The sequence below is a fragment of the Athene noctua genome, chromosome 10 (genome assembly GCF_965140245.1).
Source record: "Athene noctua chromosome 10, bAthNoc1.hap1.1, whole genome shotgun sequence".
Classification (NCBI taxonomy): Eukaryota; Metazoa; Chordata; class Aves; order Strigiformes; family Strigidae; genus Athene; species Athene noctua.
In genome coordinates, this window is record NC_134046.1 from 8464041 (window position 1) to 8486521 (window position 22481).

General features: G+C 41.4%; 1 protein-coding gene across 6 annotated transcripts in view; it reads left to right on the plus strand.

The window, feature by feature from the left end:
- Positions 1-22481, plus strand: part of MITF (melanocyte inducing transcription factor) — a 110944-nt gene that overhangs the window by 36588 nt on the left and 51875 nt on the right. For 2 of the 6 annotated variants that reach the window (XM_074913892.1, XM_074913893.1), the window contains exon 1: positions 16820-16886. The exons of the other annotated variants lie outside the window; for them this stretch is intronic. In XM_074913892.1, coding sequence (XP_074769993.1) covers positions 16831-16886 — 56 coding nt within the window. In that variant the 5' untranslated portion in view covers positions 16820-16830. Of the gene's footprint in view, positions 1-16819; positions 16887-22481 lie in introns of those variants that run through there. 6 annotated transcript variants of the gene reach the window in all.

Consider the following 22481-nt stretch of genomic DNA (forward strand, 5'->3'; position numbering starts at 1 on the left):
AGTGGTGATCCCAGTGTTGATCCCCCCCCAAGGATGGCTACTGTTAACCAACGTATCCAGTGTGGATTGACCTGCTGACCACTGCCTGCAGGGCTGGGCAGTCTGTCCAGATTTCCTCCCATCTTGTAGTCATGTATGGCAATCCCTGCTTTCTGGTTCTGTCTGCTGAGCCAGCCATCTCACCGTAGTGAGGCAGTCAGTTCAGTAAGGCACTGTTTGCTTGGCATGGGAGCCGTCCCATCGCCTCTCCCCGATCCCAGTGTAGATTACACAGGTGTCTGACCAGTTCACTTTGCCCTCTTCTGACAGCCCCAGACCTAAACAATCTGTGCAGTGTGCAGCCAATCAAGAACCAAGGCAGAGCAGAGGACCATTGATTTCTAATGAATTTTCTTCTTGTCAGAGGGCTTTGCTGTGCTTATGTTTGCAGAATGACCTTAAAGACCAGGGCTGCAGAGCTGTTGGCTTTCCTTCCATGTGCCAGGTGCCTCCCAGTGCGTTTCACTGCTTGGATGTTTTAGGTTTCAGAATAATCTCAACTGTACTGATAGGTGCATAGAGGGTGGGAAGAGTTTGTTTCCTATTGAAGAAGTTAATTGCTGGTAACTTTCCATATTCTTCTTCCTTGCTTTTGTCACTGAATATTTTCCAGGACCTGTTTTTTTTCCGGTAACGGTTTTGGCTGGAAAAACTCTAGCCTGGTTTTTGGTGCCATTCAGTCAGGAGCAGCTAATATTAAGATGAAAAACTCATTTGCATTTTCAGATCTTGTGAATGATTAAGTTTTTGGTAACAGATTTTTTTTTTTTTTTTAATTTCAGTGCTAACAAAATACGTGTATGTACAAAAGCTGTGTTTGAGTGCAGTGAGATTAAGCCAGCTATAAATAGCATCTTCTGTGACCCTGCTGGAATTTTCTTTAAGCTTGGAAACACTGAAGTGTGTGTTTTGTCAGATTTGAATCATGAACCCTGAAGAAGAGCTAATGAGTTCTTACTTCTCACCCCTAATCTTCAACTAGAGTGTTCTTTATATGAACAGCAGATCAGCCTGAAAGCATAGCTCAGGCTTGATTTGCCTTACTTAACTTCGTTTACTTGCTTTGTTCATTGTAACTTTTTTTTCTGCTCCAGTTGGTACATTTATGAAAATAATTATTTTCAACCCATATTATCAAACCCATGCAAGCTGTGTAACTGTTGTGTGTGACCAGTTCACAAAATCTGCTTTATTTTCTGTTGTACTTCAAAACAAGCTTTTCCTCTTGAACATCTTGTAACTTACCTTCATGAAATGCCTGACTTTCTGTTACTCTGTCTGTTTTTTCTGGCAGCTTAATGAAGAGGTGTAGCTGGGACTAAATGATCAACTCCTGGGGCAAAAGTAGTGTGCTCTGCTACCTGCCCTGGTGGATCTGGTTGTAGGCAGTGGGTGGCAAAGCACTTGTTCGCTTTTGGGGTAGATACTTGGATCTGAGCTTTAAAAGTATTACTAGGATGTGCTGCACCCGAACTGACTGGGTTGCAATTAACATAACCTTTAATTATGCTTTGCCAACAAAATAATATAAAATTATTAAAGCCCCCCAATTTTGTTGAAATGGGAATGTTTTGTAAGAATACACTAACTTTTACTTTTTTGGTAGGAAGCAATCAGAATGTTTTGCATGTCCTTCTTTGATACAGACTTTTCTTCAGCATATATTAGTATTTAAACTATAATCGATGTTTCGGTAATTGGTTGAATCCTTGCTTCAGAAACATTTTATTTAAATTTGTCTTGTGTTCCTATATAGAACAGAACTGTAAAAAAAAAATAATAATTCCAGTGCTTGACTAGCTCTTGTTTTGGCATGAAGTCGTCAAGCACTTAAAATTCCTCATACAACAGATTTAATTGCTTGCTAATCTTGCCTAAAGATTGGCTGAGAATGTCAGCTCGGTTCTCCTGTTGCTTATTTTCAGTAGCATAGACTGCAACTGCTTGGAGAAAATGTACTAGGAGTCTTTACTATAGAATGTGGGTAGAGGGGTATGGAAACCCTTGCCTAGAGGTGAAACTGTTGATATTTAGGTTGTTGGCTATTGATCTGTATCAGTACTCTGATAGATGTATAGCTTTTGTAGAATGAGTTAATAATTTCTTGGTGTAATGCGAAACCAACAACCAGTTGACCTGAGCTGCTGAACAATGACCCCCATGGAAGGAGATTGTGTGCGATGCTGTTCGCAGCGATGCTGTTCGCAGCGCTGCTGCTCTGCTCCATGGAGCCTTCCTCAATGAACCTCTCTTTTGGACAAAGACTGACCGATAGCCGTGCCTTCCTCTTTCCTTTCTACATTGTGTTGAGCTTTGATGAATATGTTAGTACTCATGTTGTTGGCTGTTCCCTTTTTTTTAGAAACGAATTTTACCCACAGTAACTCTATATCCAGAGTGAGTAATGGAGAAATTATTGCTCGTTAATGATTCACTTACAGGTTCCCGTACTGCTGTTGCTCAGTGAGTTGTGTTGCTGTTGCCTACAGAAGTATTGCTCAGACGAGCACTTAGACCTGATTTTCATAGTTTCAGTAGGGTTATTGTAATGACAGGGTAGCTGGTGTCTGCCTTTGGTTACTGATCGTCTGGTCCAAAATGTATCGCCCCAGAGCTGGTCCCAGTGATGCTCCCAGCAGGCTTGTAGAAGTTCTGTGCCTTTGAACCATGCAGCTACTTAAAGACCACCTTTACCAGTTATTTTTTTATTGGTTTACAAAAACTATGCTTGACTATTTGCTTAAGACTAACTCATGATTTACCCGTCTTGCTGTATGTACTTCTTGTACACCAAGAAGATTAAATACTAAACTTTGATTTTCCATTTTGAAACATATTTTCAGGTAAAGTTCTTTTCACAGCTTCTCCAAAGTGTTTGCTTTCTGCATGAACGCTTGGTGATCCTCTTTCTTGGGAAGTGCATATGCTTTGCTGCTGCAGTTATAAGAATAACCTATCTAATAAAGGAGCAGAAGCGAACTTCAACTTTATAACTCAGTTGCAGAAAGAGAGTCCTGAAAGAGATGGCTGGGGTCACCGAGTCCAGTCCTTTGTCTTTGTCGTGCCTGTCATATCCTCCCTAGGCTGATTGAGTTATGCAGACAAAGCTTGCCTAATAATTCAGCTTCCTATTTTGTAACAGTCATTATTGTAAGCTGTTTCATGGTGCCATTGTTCAAATTAACTAAAAAAAAAAACAAAAAACAAAAACCAAGCTCACACAAGAACAAGAGGATGCTTTCGCTGCTTCTGGCTTGGTTACTTCCTGTGAAAAAAACACTTGCCATGTGGTGCTTGGGATTATTCAACAACAGTCAACCCAGTAAGAGAAATTAATAAGTTAAAAAGCACTGGAAGCTTCAGGATGTTGAGAGTATGCAAATGCTGTGGCCTGACTTTTAAACATTCAGTATCTTTCTTTTTTTTTCCTTGATGTCCACTTGCCATCCAGCATGGGTGGCCAAAGCCCAGCGGCTGTGAATCATTTCCCAGGAACATCCTGCAGGTTAATGGGGGCCTTGGGCTTGGCAGTGCCACAGTTTGATTCAAGATCGGCATGAAAACCTGCATGCTGGACCAGGGGAGCTGAGGGGCACAGCCTCTGCTCGGCCCTGGGCATGAGCATGGGCGGTGGGAGGAGTAGGAGGCTATTGCAGATCCTGGGCCAAAGGCAGTGTGCAGTGTAAGGCTCCATCATGGAGAAGCATGGTAGACTTTCTGATAAAAAGGGGTGATTTGCAAGCCAGTTATTTCTATTATTTTTAGGAGTTTCTATAATTGATTTGATTGTAGCGAGAAAAATCAGAATTTTTTAACAAAAGTAATTTTTGTGGTGCTTTTTCTTTTGTGGGGTGGGTTTTTTGTTGTTGTTTTGTTGGGTTTTTTTTCCTTACCAGTGGTAAACCAAGTCAGGGTTTGTGCCAGGGAAGGCTTTCTTCTCATCATTCTCCCACTGTCATTTCACAGCAATGGCTTCATACCCTCTCCATTTTTTTCCTCTCCTCCACTTGCCCTCCTCCACTTCTTTCTTCCCCGTGCGGCTGCCTTTTCCCTCCCATCCCACCCGTTTGCTCCTGGAGCGGAGCGGGAGCTGGCAGCAGTGTGCTTGTGCGCCGGTGGGGAGTCGGGAGCTCGGCCTGCCAAAGCACCTTTGCCTTTCTGAATTCATAAGCTCTGGGTTGTTGCATACCAAAGAGCTCAGATCTGCATTTGGGTTTAAGTTTGTGCAAAAACTGGGAATGTCTCTGTTCAGATTTTTTTTTTTTAAATTAACTCTTAATGTCTATAAGTGAAGGAGCACAAAACCTGATTATTTTTATTTTTTTGTGAGGGATGCCCCTTCAAAAAACCCTGAGATTGCTCCACGTCGTGTTGATCCACATAAATTGTTCGAGAGACGTGGGCCTAAGCTCGTATGGGAAACGGCACTGGATCAATGAAAGAAAACATTCAGCAATGTGCATTTTATACAAGCATTTAAACTTTTTTTTTTTTGGTTTTGTTTAGTAATAAAAGGAACAAAGCTATTATTAGTGACCATGGGCTTGGGAGTTTGCTAAAGCAGCAATAGTTACTCATCTGTTTTCATTTGCAGAAGTATTCTAACAAAAGGCAGCCACAAATGCAGCGGCAGGGTTAGGAGGTGGATGGTAGGAGTGGAAGTGCAGTTTCTGGAAGCCAGTGCTTACTAAGACCTTTCTGTCTAGTCTTGGTTTTGTGGCCATCAGGAGCACAGTTCCCGGTGAGCTCTTGCCTTGCTGGATCGAAAAGAGAAAGAATGAATCCCCTGGGTAAGTTCTTGGTCCTTTTTCTTCTCTAAGCTGCAGCAGAGCTGTACAGAGCAATTGTCACTTCTGGTGCCAGCACGGGGTTGTGTTTGCACATCAGCTCCTGCAGCTGGCTTGCAGGAGTTGGAGAACAAGAGGTGTTCTAAGATTTTTTTTTTTTTTTTATTTTTTTTCCTGCCACCTCCCCTCCTGGCCCAGGTAGGAATAAAATTAAGAAATTATCTGATTTACAACAACAAAAAACCCAAACCCACACAGGATGGTAAATATCTCTTCGCTCATTTCTTTTTCTTCTACAAAGCAGCCTAACAAGCAAGCACAAGACCTTTGTATGTGCTTTAATGGTCAGCCAGCTGGTTCATGGTTCGCTCTGTTGCGAGTGCCGTGGCCTGCAGAACTGATGCTGTACACGGTGGGGTCAGCACTGCCTTGCGATTGCAGTTTCCTCAAATGCAGTAAGAGCAGTCGAGTTTTCAGCTGAAAATGCTGTAGTCAGATACAGTCTGTGCCAAAAGAGCATTAGTCCATGGGAAGTAAGAATAAAATACCCCTATTGATTTCCTTGGGTTTGGGACCATGTCCCAGCTAAATTTGGTTATGATGCACTGAATACATGCTTGAATTTAATGTTGTAATTAAATACTCAGTGAAAGTTGCTGTCTAATAATCTCATTAAAATCAACCTGTTTTTCTCCCCAATTCTGCAGCAGTTAAGAGTCTGACCTTGCAATTTGAGTCTAAATCCTAAGGTTACTATGACAAACCACGAGAAATATCTTGAATAAGCAACACAAACTTTCCGAGGTAACTTTCAGAAATTGCTGTTTGTGTAGATGTCAGTGTGCTGAAGATACAGACTTAAAACCATGGAAATGCAGAAGACATAAATGGAAAGCAGAGATGGAGAAGTAAAACTCTTGTTTGTGCATAGAGGTCTGTTGGGGCGGCTAAGCCACAGCGTAGAAAGTTCCAAGTATTTTTCTAGTGTGTGAAATGATATTGTCTGTGGTTTTTAGATAACAGATAAGCAAGGGAGGAATAATTGAGCTGCTTTATCGGGCTGCTTACAGAAACTTGAAATTTAGAATGATAGTTAAATAAAAGCTCTTATCTATATTTACGGTTGCTAATGGTCAGAAACTGCCATTTAAGAGGCTAGATTAAGTAATCTGTATTAAAATTGTAAATATATATTTTTTTTCTCCCCCCTGGATTTTATGGAGACATTTTTTCAAAAACATGCCTTCTCTATTTACTACATGAAATTATATTTTTCTTTCAGATGCCAAACTTTTGGGAGCAGACTGATATAATAGGAAAAATGTTGCAGTTGGTGCACTTGGTGATATTTTTACACAGGGCATTTAACAGGGCTCTTTTCTGGGTTTTCTTCCTTTTTTTTTTTTTTTTAATAAAAGTTTTGTGAGCACAGTAAAATATTTAGACATAAAAGTTTGAGATGACCTGGCACTAAAGGGAACAAAGAAACCTTCACACACTTGAAACAGGATTTTGCACATCGAGCTTCAGTTTTCTTGCTTTTCCTCCATGACAAAACAAATTTTTGAAGTTTACTTTGGCAGTAATTCATACCAGCATTATGTTAAATAGGAATGAAAGGATGTTTCCAAGCAGCATGTTGTTTTACTGCTATGCGGAAATGCAGTTTTAAATCTGTTTTCTGTAGGTACTTTGGTCTGGTGGTTTTTTGTTTTTTTTTTTTTTCCCATTTCTTTGTCTTCTTCCCATGCATCTACAGGTTCCCAACCCCACTGGGAATGGTTATAGTCATGTTTTTAATTGAAATGAGAAAAATATATGATTTGGTCATTCTGGCTTGAAGTTCACTGGGGTTTTTTTACGCGTGTGAGATGTTAACCAATACAAAAATGAATGCAGGGTGGGTCCCACCTTGTTATTTGCATATTTGGTTTATGAGTTGCATTTAATCTCAAAATAAGATTTATAAAGGTGGACTTTGCTGTAGAAAATGTGTTTTGCTGCTCTCGTTATGATGGCAAACAGGATTACAGAAAAGCTCTTGACTGTTGCTTCTTGGAGGGTAGTACCTGGACAGTTGGTAAAATGCTGCTGTTGACAGTGCAGTGAGAAAATGATAAATCGTTAGAAACTTTTTTTTTTTTTTTAAGCTGTTGCAGCTAAATCTAGAGTGTTCTGGCCAATTTCTAACAAAACTCGCCACTTCAGGTCTCTGGAGCATGGTCTCTGTGTGCCTGTTACTGCAGGTAGGCAAGATTGTGGGGTGCAACATTTTGTTCAGAGTGGAAGAGTGCTGTTGGAAAATGAGTCTTATCCATGAGTTATCCCTGTAGTAATATGTCCTTACAGTAGTAGATTTGTAGTTGCCATGGTTCAGTGAGCAGTTTGGGGATTTTTGTGGTGTGGTTTTGTTTTGAGGACACTATTCTCAGCTTATTTTCCTTAAGCTGCATTGCAAGTGCTATGGTTGTCTCTAGAGGTGAATCAGACCATACCTACTAACTTCTGCCTGTTATTTGCATGCGGGCATGGAGAGGGTTTTTCATCCTCTCAAACTATGATCTGCATTCACTGGAATCACAGTAGCCTTTTATTGCCTTTTTTATATGTCAGTATGTTGAGGTTTTCCTTCAGTAAGGAAGGATATGACTTAATTAATAACTGTAAGGCTGTTTTATTGCTTATAAGACTGCTGGGATCAGAGTCTTGAGTGCCTCCCTTGCTGGCAGTTGCTAATGCTTCAACTGCAGTCCTGTTCTGGGCCACTACAGTATCAAGATCTTGTCCCTCTTTGAAAATCCAAGCCCCTTTGGCCTGGGAACTGTATTATTCTGGCTGATTTTGCAATCCCCAGTTTACCTGGTGCTGGTTCCGCAGAGGCATGTGGTGAGATGGGTGATGAAATTTGATTTTTTTTTTTTTTTTGTCTGTTTGTTTGTTTGTTTTGTTTTGTTTAGGGCTTTTTGTTGTTGTTTCAGAAAATTTTTGAATCCTAGTCTGGAAAGATGTAATGTGCTGGCTTTTTACTAGTCCTAAATGCCTGTTAGATAGTAGTACGTAATTATTCAAATATGAAAGATTTCAGTTTCAAACAACTTGTATATGGGCTTAATCATTAGAACATATTACCTAATGCATTTGATCTGCTTTATTTTTTTCAATGTAACATTTTTAGTTTAACATTGTATATTTTCTAATCATCTCCATTTTCCCCCAACTATTTTTAAAAAAATGCTATGGGCATGAGCTAATGTGTCTTTAGAAAGCACTTGATCTGCCAGACAGGAGGGGTTTTTTTCAGGTTGCATACTTTGGTTTTGTGTACTTATTATTACTTTTTCAGAATAAATTAGACTGTATTAAAAGATCACCAAAGGCTGAAGTTCTTTGTTCCCAGACTGGAAATAACATGGTCAGTGAAGGTGTTTTTATTCTGTTCCACTTTTGATCTTCAGTGGAAATCTTGGATGGCAAGTCCAGGACTTTGAACAGGAATGGGATGCCAAGGGTTTGGGTTTTTATGCTGCTGGGACAGACTGAAAGTGTTCTTCTCTGCTAAACTTGTGACTAGGTGTTGGAAGAGCCTGGCAGGTTCACCTTCAGTTTATATCTTGTGTTCCTTGTCAATGCCAGATAGGATAATGAAAGACACATAACTGTTGATGGCAGAGAATGGATGATACCTGGATTCAGAGATGTGGTTTACAGTCCTGTCTTTACTGCCCAGATTGTGTGCCCCCAAGTGTTCCCAAAGAGGCTCTGCTCAAAATCCTTGTGTTGAAAGTCATTATGGGTGATGGCATCTTTGTCAGATGATGTGTGGCTGTTGGACCCTTCAGCTGCTGTCTTTGAAAGCTATCCCTCTTAAATCTGCTCTGGATTAAATCTTTACATGCCTTCTGTCTACTTTGCCTCTTCCTGTAGTAGGTATTTCTTGGTTTTTATCTTTGGGTTATCAGTTTTCATTTGGGAGAGGAAGGGCAGGTGAGCTTCTATAAATTAGTCTATGTCGCCTGGTAGTTTAATGCATAAGAGCTCCAGCTTTCCAGGATGGCAGAAAGTGGTGGGCAAATGAAGGTGTGGTGGTAACATTCTTAGAGGTAAATTGGCTTACTTCTCCTTGCAAAGCATACTCCGTGGAAGGGAATGTGAATTTTCGTTCTTTGTCAAAGTGTGCTGTAAGTTATATGCATGTTATAAACGTCTTGATGTGAAAAATATTTAAACTGACTGACCAGTTTTGTCTGTCTGGTCTGAGCTGGTAGAGTTACCCGCTGGGCTGGTCAGGAAGCCACTGCCTGGAAACCAGGGGAGGCCTTCTAGAAGAAGAAAGTATGGTAGGTGTGCCTTTTATTTGTTTTCCTTATTTTATTTTACTCCTCAACTGAAAAAGCAAATATTTTTGCTCAGAACTGGTGACCTACTTCGTTTAGGCAAAACTTCTTGATGCTGACTCTGTGGGCCAGTTAAACTGAATAATGTGGCGTGGTCAACAGAAGGAAAATAGGGATGGAGGCTGATCGTTCATATGTGAATGAATAACAGCTTTTCCTTTTCATCACCTGCTCCCACAGTTTTCTAACTGTAGCTTTCTTTTGCGGTATTATGTCAGTTATTTGTACTGCTTGATGAGAGTTTTTGCCTATTTAAGAAATAGTGACTTGGAGGAACTTTTGCATGACAAAAATTACCTTTATTCGGAGCCTGTTTTCAGACCTTTTCCTAATGTTAGTACTTGAAATTAGTCTTATCCGTTGACTTACTCCGTTTGAATGTGTGACTGCCCCAAATGAAGGAAGCACTGGACTCTTCTGGTCTCTGCATGGTTCAGTGCAGAAGTCTGGGGAATAGTGTAGCAGCCAGGCACAAAAGGTGGGGTTAGCTAAACTGTGTGGTGACATAGGCACTCAAGTTATTTCTAAATTAGTTAGAAAGGAGGGGTTACATTTTTGAGGTATCATTTACTGTTTCAGTTCAACACTTCTGAACTCTGGCTCACTCAGCTGGGCTAACGTGGGAGAGCATACAGGCAACTGCGTCCCTGAAGGTGGGGGCGAGGGGGAAGAGAGAACTTCCAAGAAATTGCAGCACAATGACTGCTGACACTCACTTTCCAGCTGACCCAGCGTGCCAGATGCAAGGAATGTTTTGTTAGGGTCTGGATAGGCTGGTAGCTCTAGAAGAACGTATTTGTTTTGGTGGGACCTGCTGAGAAGCCTGTTGAAGCTAGCATGCTCACCTTCCAGAAGGATGGTGTCTAGCCATGCTGATGTACGTGGAGACAACAGCTCCTGTTTTGTGCAATACTACATTCCAGTGCTACTTTAGATCCGTATGCTCTGCCAGAGAGTTTGCTTTGTCCTGCATCTGGCCCGTTGGAGCCTTTGGCTGGAGGGCATCTTCTGTGGCCTGCAATTCCTTACTAGCTGCTTTGTTCCACAGTGACCTACTTTGATTAGGCAATGAGTCTTTATCTGTAAAGAAGCAAGTTGCTCCTTTGCCAGTCCTCCAGTTGGAAACGGTTTCAGGACTGGACTTCTCAGAATGAGACTGCTGGTACCAATTTAATCTTGTTCATAGTGGGTTTATATCACTTGGTGAAATGCCAGGGTTGTTCTCTCCTGGGTGTTTGTTTCTCTGCTGTATTTATAGATGGCAACACTCATCCCTGTCAACCTCCATTTTGTGAGATTAAAATGCCAAACTTTTCTTTAGCTTCCCACTATAGAGTGGGCTCTTTTTTTCTCTCATCACTTCATTTTCAGCTCCTTTTCTTGAGCAGAGATGCCCAGGCAGGAGCCCTGGCTCACAAGATCTTACACAGATGTCTTGTACTACCGACACTAGTGCTTCTCCATCCTCCCTGGTATTACCTTGTCTGATACAGCCTGAGGCTACTGTTTTTTACTTCATGGTTGTGTTGCAGTGCTGGCCTCTTGTGATGTGAGGAGTGACACATTCCCCTGGGCATTTCTTTGTTCCATTGAGTTTAAACTCATCATAGAAATACCGATGATTGGACATATCCTGTTATGCTTTAAAAGATCCTAATGGAGTTGTGGCAGCTCACCAGAAGGATGAGGTGTTTCTCCTGAACTCTGTTCTGAAACAATAGAGACCAAATCCAGCAGATACAAGTCAAGGGGAATTTTACTCTAATCAATGAGTTGTTTTCCAAAAGTGTGTCAATGGATCCAAGTCTGGAGCCTTAGCAGAGGCATTAGGTACAGATGTTTCAGATTACTAGAGACAAGACTGAAGAGCTTATTTTGAAAGAAAATAAGTGGGAATATGAAGAGGGATCCAGGAAAGTCAGTGAGCAATTTGGGTGTGTAATCTGGTAATAAGCTTAAATGCTGCCCACTTATAAGGGGAGAAAAAGCAATGTAGTTTTCATGTGGTATGAACTCAAGGCAGTGCCTCATGGCTGGTAGAAGTTGCAGCATGGTTTGGGATTTGGAGTTGTTGAAATCTTTGATTCTTTGAAAATAAAAAAACCCCAGTGCTTGAAGGAGAGATTAATGGGGGCAGGAGCGAAGCAGGACCAGGCGGGCACAGTGGGAGCCCAGACACTTGCTGGGTATTGGTCAGTTCCTGAAGGCGTTGGGTGCACTATCCAGTTAACATTTTACCCTTTGCCTCTTTACCCTTTTTTTCCCCAGCTTGGTGTGGTGCCAGCCAGCAGGCCGGAGAAGAGGGGACAAAGCTCCATCTAGTGTAGAAAGGGAGATATCTGTGAGCTAGCAAAGGAAGAAATCCTGCAGAAGATGGCTTTCCTGAGCCCAGGTGTGGGGTTTGTCTTGGTTTGGTTTTGTTTTGTGGTGGTTTGTTTTTTTTTTTTAACTTCTGAATAGGGTTGCAAACACTTTGACTGTGCAAGTATTTGAGTAACTTTGGCATCCTGACAGCTGATGCTCATTTTCTGTACTCTGATGTCTGTAGCAGTTAATACTGGCATTAATACAATTTAAAGTAGTCTATAATGTCAATTCTAGGCAAAACTAAATATATGTCATTCTATTAAGATTAGGAATTTTACAGCCGAGTTACAGCTCTGTGAAAAGAAGGGGCACAGAAGTATAATGAAGTGTAAGGTTAACACTTTTAAGGTAGAATATCTTTTGACTCTTCCTGACTGATTTGTACAATCTTAAGCTACAGTCAGTGGCAGATAATTCAAGTATAAATGGACAAGACATTTTATTATCTGCTTTTAAAACAAGAATAAAAAATCATCTTGTTTGCTCTGGAGGTTGCTAAAAATAGATAATTTTTTCCTTTCCCGCCCCCTCGGAGTACTTGGATAACCAATTGCAGTTCATGAATGTGGCTTTGCAGCAGCCTTTCTAAATGGATGGGAAGAAATATTTTCAGTGTATTAGACACATATTGGCAGCTCTATCAGACAGCTTCTGAGTTCAGCAAATGATCGTATGGCAAAAACTGGCTACTACAATTTAATACAGGTTTTTTCAGTGGATAATGAAATAAACTTTTTTTTGTTTTTCCTTAGTATCCACTTACGATTTCCCATTCTTATCTAAAAATATGCTGCTTGCCCTTGTACCTGTAGTATTTCTTCTACAGTTCAGTGCCAAAGACCACTTGGTAGAATGTGTCCCTGCCTGCAGTGGTAGCTCTTTGAAATCTGTGGGAAGTTGGAATCGAGCACGTGCCTGGGTTTTTGCTGTTCTTTTGGGGCTCTTCAGAGTTTCCCGCATGTTGGGAATCATGAGGATTCTTCCTGATGGAAGAGGATCCAGGAGGAAGAGAAGGTGAAGTTTGTATCCAAAGCGGTAGGTCTAGATGAGGGGGTGGTTTCTAGTGCTAACCTTTCTGAACTAAGAAGGTGAAGAAATGGGAGGGTCATTTTGTTCCCAGCAGTGTGTTTCACAAGCATTTATTTTGCATAAACATGCAGCTGCTACCAAGTCCAGGCTCACAGCCGTTATAATACAGCTTTTTAAGGACATCAGTACAGTTGGCTGCTGGGCTCCAGCAAGTCTGGAGCTGTACATCATTTCCAGGTGACTTTGCTGCAAGTTTATAAACCTGGTTGACTAATGTAGGACTTTATAGTTGTCTGCTGTAGCTTAAAATAACAGAAGGTGTGAATTGCTGCTCTACAGTATTGGTTGGTGCTTTTGCAGGTACTTTGCCAAGGTCATGAATGCTAAATAAACCAGATTAAACAAAACCCTGTTGCGAGAATTCATTATTAACTGTAGTCTTTGCAGGATTTATTGGTTATAAACTAAGCGCCTGCCGTTATTTTTTTGTACTAGTAACTAAGGCAGATGTGAACTTCAAGTCCAGTGAAACATTTTTTGGCTCTTGCCACTGTTTACATGATTCAGGAGTTTGCAGTAGTTCCACAACAAATATAGCTTTGAACAGAAATAGCCATTCAAGTGCTACGCTTCTGGCAGTGCAGAAGAGATTAAGAGGGTCTAACAAAAAGGCTTGTAAATAGTTTTGAGTTGGCTGCTTTTTTTTTTCCAAAATAAACCAATAGCTGTAATGTATTTTGAAAAGTGAGGTTTTCCTGCAGCAAGTTACATGGACAACATTAAACAGTGCAAAACATGGAGCATGCTGAACAGTTTTACTTTAAAATAGCCTTTTCTAGAACTGCAGCAGCTGTATTTATTTTTGAGATTTTATTGGTTGCATAAATTTATTTCTGAGGATTTTTCTTGATGTCTCCTCTTTGAGAAGAGCTTATGCTTTTTAAATACAACATAAGAAGGATGCAGAAGAAAAGGGTGATTGCAAAATGAAATTAAGGCTGTGTGTTAGCAGGGCTGTATTGGAGGTGTTGAGAAAAGATTTATGAATAGATTAAGGAGGATCTTTTTGTATATGTTTTGACACTTTGTGAAATCAGAAAGTATAAATGTTACTTTCATGATTTTGTTTTGAATGAGCCTTCATTCTGTATCATGTTTTTGATTCGGTATTTGTTTTATTTACGTATGACCCCAAGTTTAAGTAATTATTTTCTTCTTTCCCTCTCTCTGGTGGTCATGAACAGTTTCTGGCTAGAAACAAGGTGCAGAATTTTTTTTTTTTACAGGGGCAGAGGGAGAATTGCCAGAACAGTCTCTGGAGATGCCAGTTCCCTAGTACTCCAGCCTTTAAATCAATACTAAATATTTCTGTGAAAGATTGCAGTTCATATAGATGTCATGAACTTAAAATAGATTTTACAGCTGTTTGTTAGCAGATGAAGTGGTCCTTGACTCAACACTTGCACTGACCTACCCCAGCCATCCTGTGCAGCAGCTGCAGAGCAGAATCTGAGGTGTTCTGACGTGAACTGGGAGTGGTTGGAGGGACCTTAGCGCTGGATGTGGCTGTACAGAGGATGCTGTTGTAGCATAGCAGCGGTGCCTGATGGACTGCTGGGGTTTGCTTTCTCCAGGAGCCTTGGTTTGGCATTACCCCATGTCAGGGATGTTGTAGGTCACTTTCAGTGGCCTGAGCGAGGGAAATGAAGGACATATTTTCTCTAGTTCTTTGTAGTTAAGCAGTTCCTCCAGTGAAGGAGTCTCTCTCTTAGCCTCAATTAGCAAGTTTCTAAACATCACTAATGCTTTCTTACATGAACAGCTGGAGCTTATCCCACCTTCCTGTCTGTGCTGTGGATATCCAAGGCAGCAAGACTGGTACATTTGTCCCGCAATTGCAAATCAAACTTGCAGTGTAAACATCCAAATGGTTGGTAAAGTAACTTGTTGCTGAATAAATGCTTTTTTTACCACTAGTCATTCAGCCTGCAGAGTAAAACAATCCTCTTTGCCTCAATAACTCTTCCACAAATAGCCAAAAATGGAGAACAAGTATAAGAAATGCTTAAGGACTCTAAAATTAAAGTTTGTATAAAACCTGTGGACACTGAGGACTTGGTTTCTGCAGTCTGGAGAGTTGCTTTGTTAGAGAAGTTGCTGAAGACACTCCCTGGCCTGATCAGATCCTGTAATGAACAGCTAGTGCTGTGGTTTGAGACTGAAGTGAGTGTTTGCATAATACCTATCCAAGACTATTTTAATGTTAGAGTTACTTCACTAATGTGTTAGGTGGTGATGTTTGTTCCCTTGCATGTAGTATTCACTGTAACAAGGCCTACCTGCCGATAATGTTGACCTATCGCACACCGAGCACAATTCACTTTATGGTTTTCATTATGACTGGGGTTCTTAATTATTACGACAAATCTTCCCTAAACACTTTCCCTTTTGCTTCTGAAGATCCTGTTTCCTCAGCATACCAGAGTGAGGATGTCATCTGTGCAAGGTGAGGCATTGAACAGCCTCCTCATCTTTGGAAAGTGTTGAATAGAGCTGTAACAGTGGAGTCAATAAGCAGAAAACCTTAGGTGAGCAGAAGGATTTAGGCTGGGAGTTGCTGGGTCACTGTAAGCCTTGAGGAGCATGGTGGCTTTTTGTCTGGGAGGGAATCTGAGCATGTGAATGATGGCACAGGCTGTGAACACAACACGGTCAAGTCATGTTTTCTGCAGGACTGCTTCTGTGAATAAACTTGTTATCCGACTATGTAAATGAGAGAGAATTTCTGAACCAAGATATGACAGAAAGGTGATGTGGAGTCAGATCTGGGCACTATGTAGTTGTAAAGTATCAAAAAGTGCAGTGATCATACGTCATCTTCCCTCCTGGCGACCATGTTATCATCGCTATTTACCCAGATAGAAGAAGGTAAATTCTATATTACCAAATCAAGAACTACAGAGGCTGTTAGTGGAGTGTTATCTCTTTGCTTTTTCTTTTATCACCTCTTGGTTGTTTTAGCTATCTGGCTTTTTGTTTTGCAAATGTGTTTAAGCTCTTTAGAGAGGGAAGTACCCATAGATGTGGTGTCTGAAAAATGATTCAAAAAGCCTTTGACAAGGTCAGGTCAGGCTTTCAAGTGAAAGATGGATTCATCTCATGCCTTTTTTTTTTTTTTCTTTCCTTTTTGTAACATCTTCTCTAAGTTTGTGATGGCTTTGAGAGTTTGAGGAAGACCACCAAACCCATATTGGGTGATGTAGTCAGCCACATTTTAAATTCCTTTAACTCTTCATGGAGTGCTTTTGGGAACTTGAGGTATTTGTGTGTGTAGGTGTCTTCACCTGCCTGCTCCTTTTCTGCCTGAGGGGTTCAGCCTGTTTGAGCAGAGGTGAAACTGGGGAAACAGTGTGTACACTGTCATGTCGAGTCTCTGTACCGTTACAGATGCATGTCTGACTCTTGTGAGATGCACGTCCAGTGGTTCCTAGGTGGAGGTTCATCTAGGTGAACCTTGAATGTGAAAGAGTTATATCCCAGAAAACAAATTTGTCTTGCACCCACCCTCTCCCTTCATCTTTTTGGTGATAAAGATCGTGAGAAAACTGTGCTTTTACGGACAGCCCTTATCCATTCCTCTGATGGCATTAATGGCCTGATCACACCCCTTTTAATTAGTGAATGGGAGAAGTGCTTTCAACGCCAACCTACGTCTTCCATTTCTACCAGACCGGCAGCGGGTTGTCTGTCCGTGGGACAGTGAGGCTGGTGCAGCCGCCAGGGCGTGGGCCTGAGGATCATGCTTGGCCCCATGGTAGTGCTGGGCATTTATCTGTGCTTGCTGCAGACTCACACCTTGCTCCAGGCTGTCTCCATCAAGGGTTTGTGCAATACTCTCATGCAGGTGAGGCAAGATACAGCGACATGCTGACTCTGAACTTGTGAGTTGTTTTGGCGTCCTTTTGTGGTATCTGAAGACCTTGTGTGTGGCTGCCTCAACCCCCCTTCTTTTATCCTCGGTAGGTGCTGGATTGCACAGGTCTGCAGTGCTGGCAGGCACCGGGCACTGCTGCCCGTGTTGCTGCTCCATGGGGATTGGAGTTGCCAGGTCCTTATCTGGAGCCACCCCTGGAGACACAGCCGGCCAGGACGCCGCTTGACTTTCACCCAAGGGTGCTCAGCAAAAGCCCTTGGACACGAGGGGGGGGGAAAAGATGGAAGCTGTTAGAGTACAGATGTTCAGGCCCTGCTCCTTTGACAGCTTCTGTCTGTAAGTGGCGCTTTCCCGGAGTGACGGCACCGTGAGCAGATTGTGTGATTGATTTGTTGTGATGGAGGTTGTGTTTTGGGAGTTAAAAATACCGTGCTTGAGAGCTGGCCGCTGTCTTCTGCAGAGCCACAGGAGCTGTGGCTGACTGGCTGAGATAATGGTGGTGACTTTCAGGAGGGAAGACTTATAAAATACTCTATGTTTAAAAAGAAATATAAATATATATACATATCTCTCCTGAAACTTCATGTCAAGCACACGCGTTTAGGGTAATGGAGGCTTAGTTTAGGCATAAAAAGACTTGATGCATTATAGTGATTATTATATAGAAGTCTTCGAGGATACTTTCAGTTTGCAGTTATTCATCTCCCTTTTAATAGGAAAGGTAGTAAAGGATTGTAAAATGTGACCTTTGCAGCTTCTAGATTGAACCTCTTTAGTTTTACCTTGTTCCTTAATCTGGTGGTAATCAAGCTTTCCAAGCTATACAGCAAGCTGTGTCCCCAAGTAAATGGGCATTCAAGCAGATCAACTTTAGGCATTTTATTAAGTCAACACTCATGCAAAAGCCACCTCCAGAGCTTAATAATTATTTACTGAGTGTTCCTGGGTCATGAGAGAGGTTTTCATTAAGTTCAGAAAGCATTATGTTCAGCAGCTTGTGAAGGTGTGTTTTAAAGACAGGAAGAAAAATGGAAAACTACTAAATGGTGTACAGCTACTTAAAAAATTCTTAGCTGAGGATTAAATGAAGTTTTTGTTCGTGTGATTGGCTTTTGTTGGTGAGGGGTTTTTTTGTTTTGTTTTCTTTTTTGTTTTTTTTTTTAAGACTAGTGTATCCACTGAATTAATTCAATCTGTAATTCAACCCTTAGCCCCTGGGTAGTGGATCTGCGTGGTGGATGTTTGAGGGATTTTTCTTTCTTCCCTCTGCTGACCAGGTGCATGCAGTGCATTTGAGTAGATGGATGGATGCCTGTTGGCTTGAGGGTTGTTCTGTGGGTGCAGCCCATGGTGCAGGGTAAGCGATGCTGCTGCAGGAGAGTAGCTCTGAGCTGGTGCAGGTCAGGATACGAAAGCACTGGAGGGACAGAAAAATGTTTAGTTTGATGGTGGAGCAGACATAACAGCAGATAGTGTGTCTCTTTAAACATGTAACCTTCAAATGCGGAAACTTTCTTTCATATAGAGGCCTGAAACATAGTCCTTGCTTTATTGTAAAGGCTGATAAAGGTCTTCATGCCGTTTATGTAATTGCTCTGTCCTTGGCAAGAAAGGACATATGAGGGTGCCAACCGTTCGTTTGTCGGGTTTTTTAACATTGATACTTTAAGCAGCGCCAGCCAGTTGGCATGGTGAGCGGAGCATCACTGTAACCCACAATCAATTATTAAATTTTAGGAATGACGTACAAAGTGCCCCAGGGAAAATGCCCTGGTAGTTTTCTTGTACTTAGAATCCCTTGCTTCAGCTGAAAATAGGGGAGAAGAGATTGTGCAAGGGGTTTTTTTTGTTTGCATTTTTTTGGTTTGGGGTTTTCTGGGGGGTAATCTGCCTCCCTCTTGGATTTTTTTTTGTCTTGTTTTGTTATCCTTCTGTTTTATGTCACACCTCTCTGTGGCAAATGGCGATGCTGGCTGGCAGGTTAGATGCTGCTAGAAGAGTTGTTGCTCTAGCCACACATATAGTACTGGCAACAGAAATTTTCTTGAGGTTTTACTGCTTGGTAGAGAGACTGAAAAGAGAATCTGGACAAATAAATGTTCGTTTTGAGGAAACCCTAGTGGTCATTGGGCAAGAGGGGTGCTGGAAGGGGAGCAGTGTGGTGGTCACTTCTGATAATGCCTTCTGGAGGTCAAGCCAAATATTTGAATTGTAGCGTTGGCAACCTCTCATCTGCTTGCTTTAAGGATCAAGATAGTTTTATGGTAATGTCAGATACTTAAATGTGGATGCCCTTCTTTTCTCTATAAATAATTATGAATGGGATAAGAGCAAGACATGAAACACAAGCATTTAAGTCCTGTGTTTATTTCTTACCTCTGACCTGCGAGATCTGGTGCAGTTCAGTGGATTTCTTGAGGTGCTAAATCTGCTTTTTTTGACTGATTTCTCTGTGGACTAACCCTTTAACATAGAGTTGGCATGAACAGAGGAGAGCAACAGCCTCCCTCTTGTGTGCCATTTCTCTGCTTAGAGCAGGGTAGTTGATCCTGTCTAGAGCAAGTGGTTTTGAAAGTGGGGTTTTTTTTCTAAAAAAAAAAAAAAAAAAGCAGGCATTTTACTTGATTCTTGTTCATCTCTGAGGAAGGTTTGGGTTTGAGGAGTTGGTCTGTGGTTTTATTTATTGTAATTTGTCTGAGAAACCGTACATTAGAGTCTTTTCTTTTTTCTTTCTTAAAAAATTTCTAAAACAGTAATTAAAAAGCAAAGCTGAGTTAAGTAATTTATTTCCAGTTCAAAATCTCTAGAGAAGTTTTTTAACAAATACATAGCTAATGCAAAAGACTGTTTGTAAACTTGACAACTCATGTAAATAATGCATGTGAACCAGAAAACTCCTTTGATCAATTTATAAAAATCTGAAAACAAAACCGACCAACAAAACCTTTGTCTCTTTTTGCCCAAGGAGACAAAGGTAAAATAATCAGTATGTGTCTAGGAAGGTAGATTAGGCTCTAAAAGCTATGGTCTCTGTAATCTCTTGACTTGATGACAAAAAAATAAAACTTTATTTTAATCTGATCAGTTGCTTTTTATTATGCAATGGCCATCTTCATTATAACTTATGGATGCAGCAACTAACATATCCCAGGCATCTGTGCAAAGGATCTGTAATTTAAATTTATTTAATAAAACTTTATCACTGTATGATTAATTGGATTGGCAGATGACACTCATAACTAATAACTCTGTATTACATTATGTTTATTAGACTGCTAATGGATAACAGGTTTAATCATGTGTCAATTAAAAGGATGAGTTGGTTTCATTTATTGCAATTAAATGGTATCCATAAACCATGTTTGCAGGAAGTATCTAAATCACATCATGTATCAGTTGTGTGTGTGGGCTTTGTTACCGACTCTGCATAATCTGGGGGTGAATCAGTTCATGTAAGAGTTTTGAATTCACGTGTTCAGGTTCTGGGTCATACTGCAGAACATAGCACCGTGCTCAGTCATGGGAGATCTGCCTGTGCAGCAGCATGTGAAGGTCAAAAAATTAAAATATGAATTTTCGAAACTTTTTGATGAAGCCTTTGACATAACAAGTTTTTAATTGCTGGTTTTGATTGGAAAACGGAGTTTCTGACAAAGCTCCTCCTGTTTGCTCTCCAGAGGGTACATGGTGATGAAACCTAAACCATTTTCTGTTCCATCCTGGAGCTTTGGAGTCAAGAGGAGGAGCAGATGAGGTGGGGAAGGGAAGCAGGGTGGAAGGACAGTCTGTGTTGTGCGTGGGACAGGCTTAGAGGATGAGATACCAAAGTTTCAAAGAGTTTTCCACGTTTGATCCAGTCCCAGTCGTGGTGAGTGGAAGGAGTGCTGGTGTGGTGAGACCGCCCTGCTCCGGGGAGGAGCTTTACACTCCCCGGGGGATAAATAACAGGAAATCTGCATGGCAGGAGCTGTCCTGTGTTTGTCCCGTTTCTTTCACGGTGCTGTAATGGGAGCATCTGGTCAGGCAGGCAGGTGTTGTGCAGCAGCTTTTATCCCAGATAAGCATTATTTGAACTCAAATGCGTTGACGGCAGTGTCTGTGGTCTGGCAGCACGTCACTGCTGGTGCTGCCTGTGTTCAGGGCTTGTGCGCCTCTACGCCGTGTAAAATTAGAGCATGTATAAATAAGAGAACAGTGTGTCCTCTGAGCTTGTGGCTCTGTTGTAGCTACACTGGTTTCTGGCTTCTCCTTTGAAATAATGATGAATAGGACATTTGATGATCTCTTCTCAGGCTTTTTCTTCCTGCTTGCCTGGCCACCAAAACCTGGATGTGAATAAGATCAGACTCTTCCCCTTGTTGGTGTCTGCTCCTCTTTTGATACTTGTTTAGAAAGTACCTTGCCCGACCTTGCACTACCTACCTTACTACATTAAAGCCATTTTTTCCAGTGAATAATGAAAATACTGAGCAGAATTGCAGAAGAAGTAAAACCCAAAAGAGTCTCTGCCCTTTGGGGAAAGATTTGGCAGAACATAATTTTCTGGGATTATTGTTTCTTTTAAAAACACGTTATTAGAAGCTTTTGCTGACAATTTTCAATTGATAGTAGAGCCATGAATCACCTGCAGGAAGCTGTAAGGACAGTTGTTGCGTTGTTGGTGTGAGTAGGTACAGTAATTGCGTGAGCGAAATGAGGTTCCTGGCAGGGGCTGTTTGAAATGCCATGAAAATAATTTCTCCTTGCTTCTCCCTCGCATTCCCCAAAATTTTAGCATATGGGAAGGCTCTTCTGAGATGGTTTCGGCACACTTAGTTTTGGTAGGCGGAGAAACGGTTCAAAATGAAAGAAGGTGGGAGGAACTGCTGGGTTACCAATTTTGCAGCATTAGGTATCTGTAAAAAAATGCCAGTAGCATGCAAGTGAGAATCCTGCTTAGTGTGATATAAAATAAGCTTTTCTTCAACATGAGAAGAATGAATCCTTCCTTAAAAACAGCATTTGATTGCCTTTTTTTTTTTGCTCATCTGTTACAGTGGTCTCCAAGGTGCAGTGTGCAATATTTTTGGTGGGCAAAAAGAAAATACTAGTGCTTCAGTAATATCTGTATAAGTCATAAATAAATACACATATATTGGGGGTGCGTGCTCAAACACTTTTTCCTGGTAGCAGAGCATGATCAAAAAAACTGGGAGACCACTGATCTGTAACTATATTAGTCATGAACATAAAGCATCTCCTTGCTTTGGAAATGTGCAAGTGATTCAGATACGCAGCCAGGAAACACTCTGCTGGGTTTTGATGTGAGAATGCTTCGCCCTTAATTGAAAGGGTGATGTCTTTTTACAAGTATCACAGTCAATGACTTGTCTTGAGCAGCTAATTAGTGCGATTATTCCACAGCTGCATTAGTTTCACCACAAAGGTTTTCTCTTGTTTTATCAAAAGGATCAGTGTCTCTGTGAATGTTTCAACCTGACAGATCTTAAATAGCAAGATGGTCCCCTCCCTCCCTCCTTCCCTGCCCCCAGAATGTGTGCTCTGGAAGAACTGAGTTTGATCTCTTGGGAGAGTAAGTGTGGGTTCTCCTTTCTTATTTCTATCGTGAACTGTTTTCAACAACAGTTGTAATTGTTTTCAACAAAGCCATAAAACTTCCAACAATGCTAGCTCCAGCACGGGTAGCTCTTGGTGCGCACAGCCTCCAGGTGAGAGCTGGAAGGGATGTTGGCTTCTGGACTCATTTGCAAGCATCTTGCAGGTAGCACCTCAACACTGGAGCCAGAGGTGGGGTTTGCAAAAGCAAACTTCTAGAGCCAGGGTTACTGCTGACTTCACCAGGCATGGTCCTCCATCATTATAGACTGCCATCAGCCCATGGAAAGAAAGGGCTCACTGACCAGCTGCAGCAGTCAGGATCAGAAACCAAAT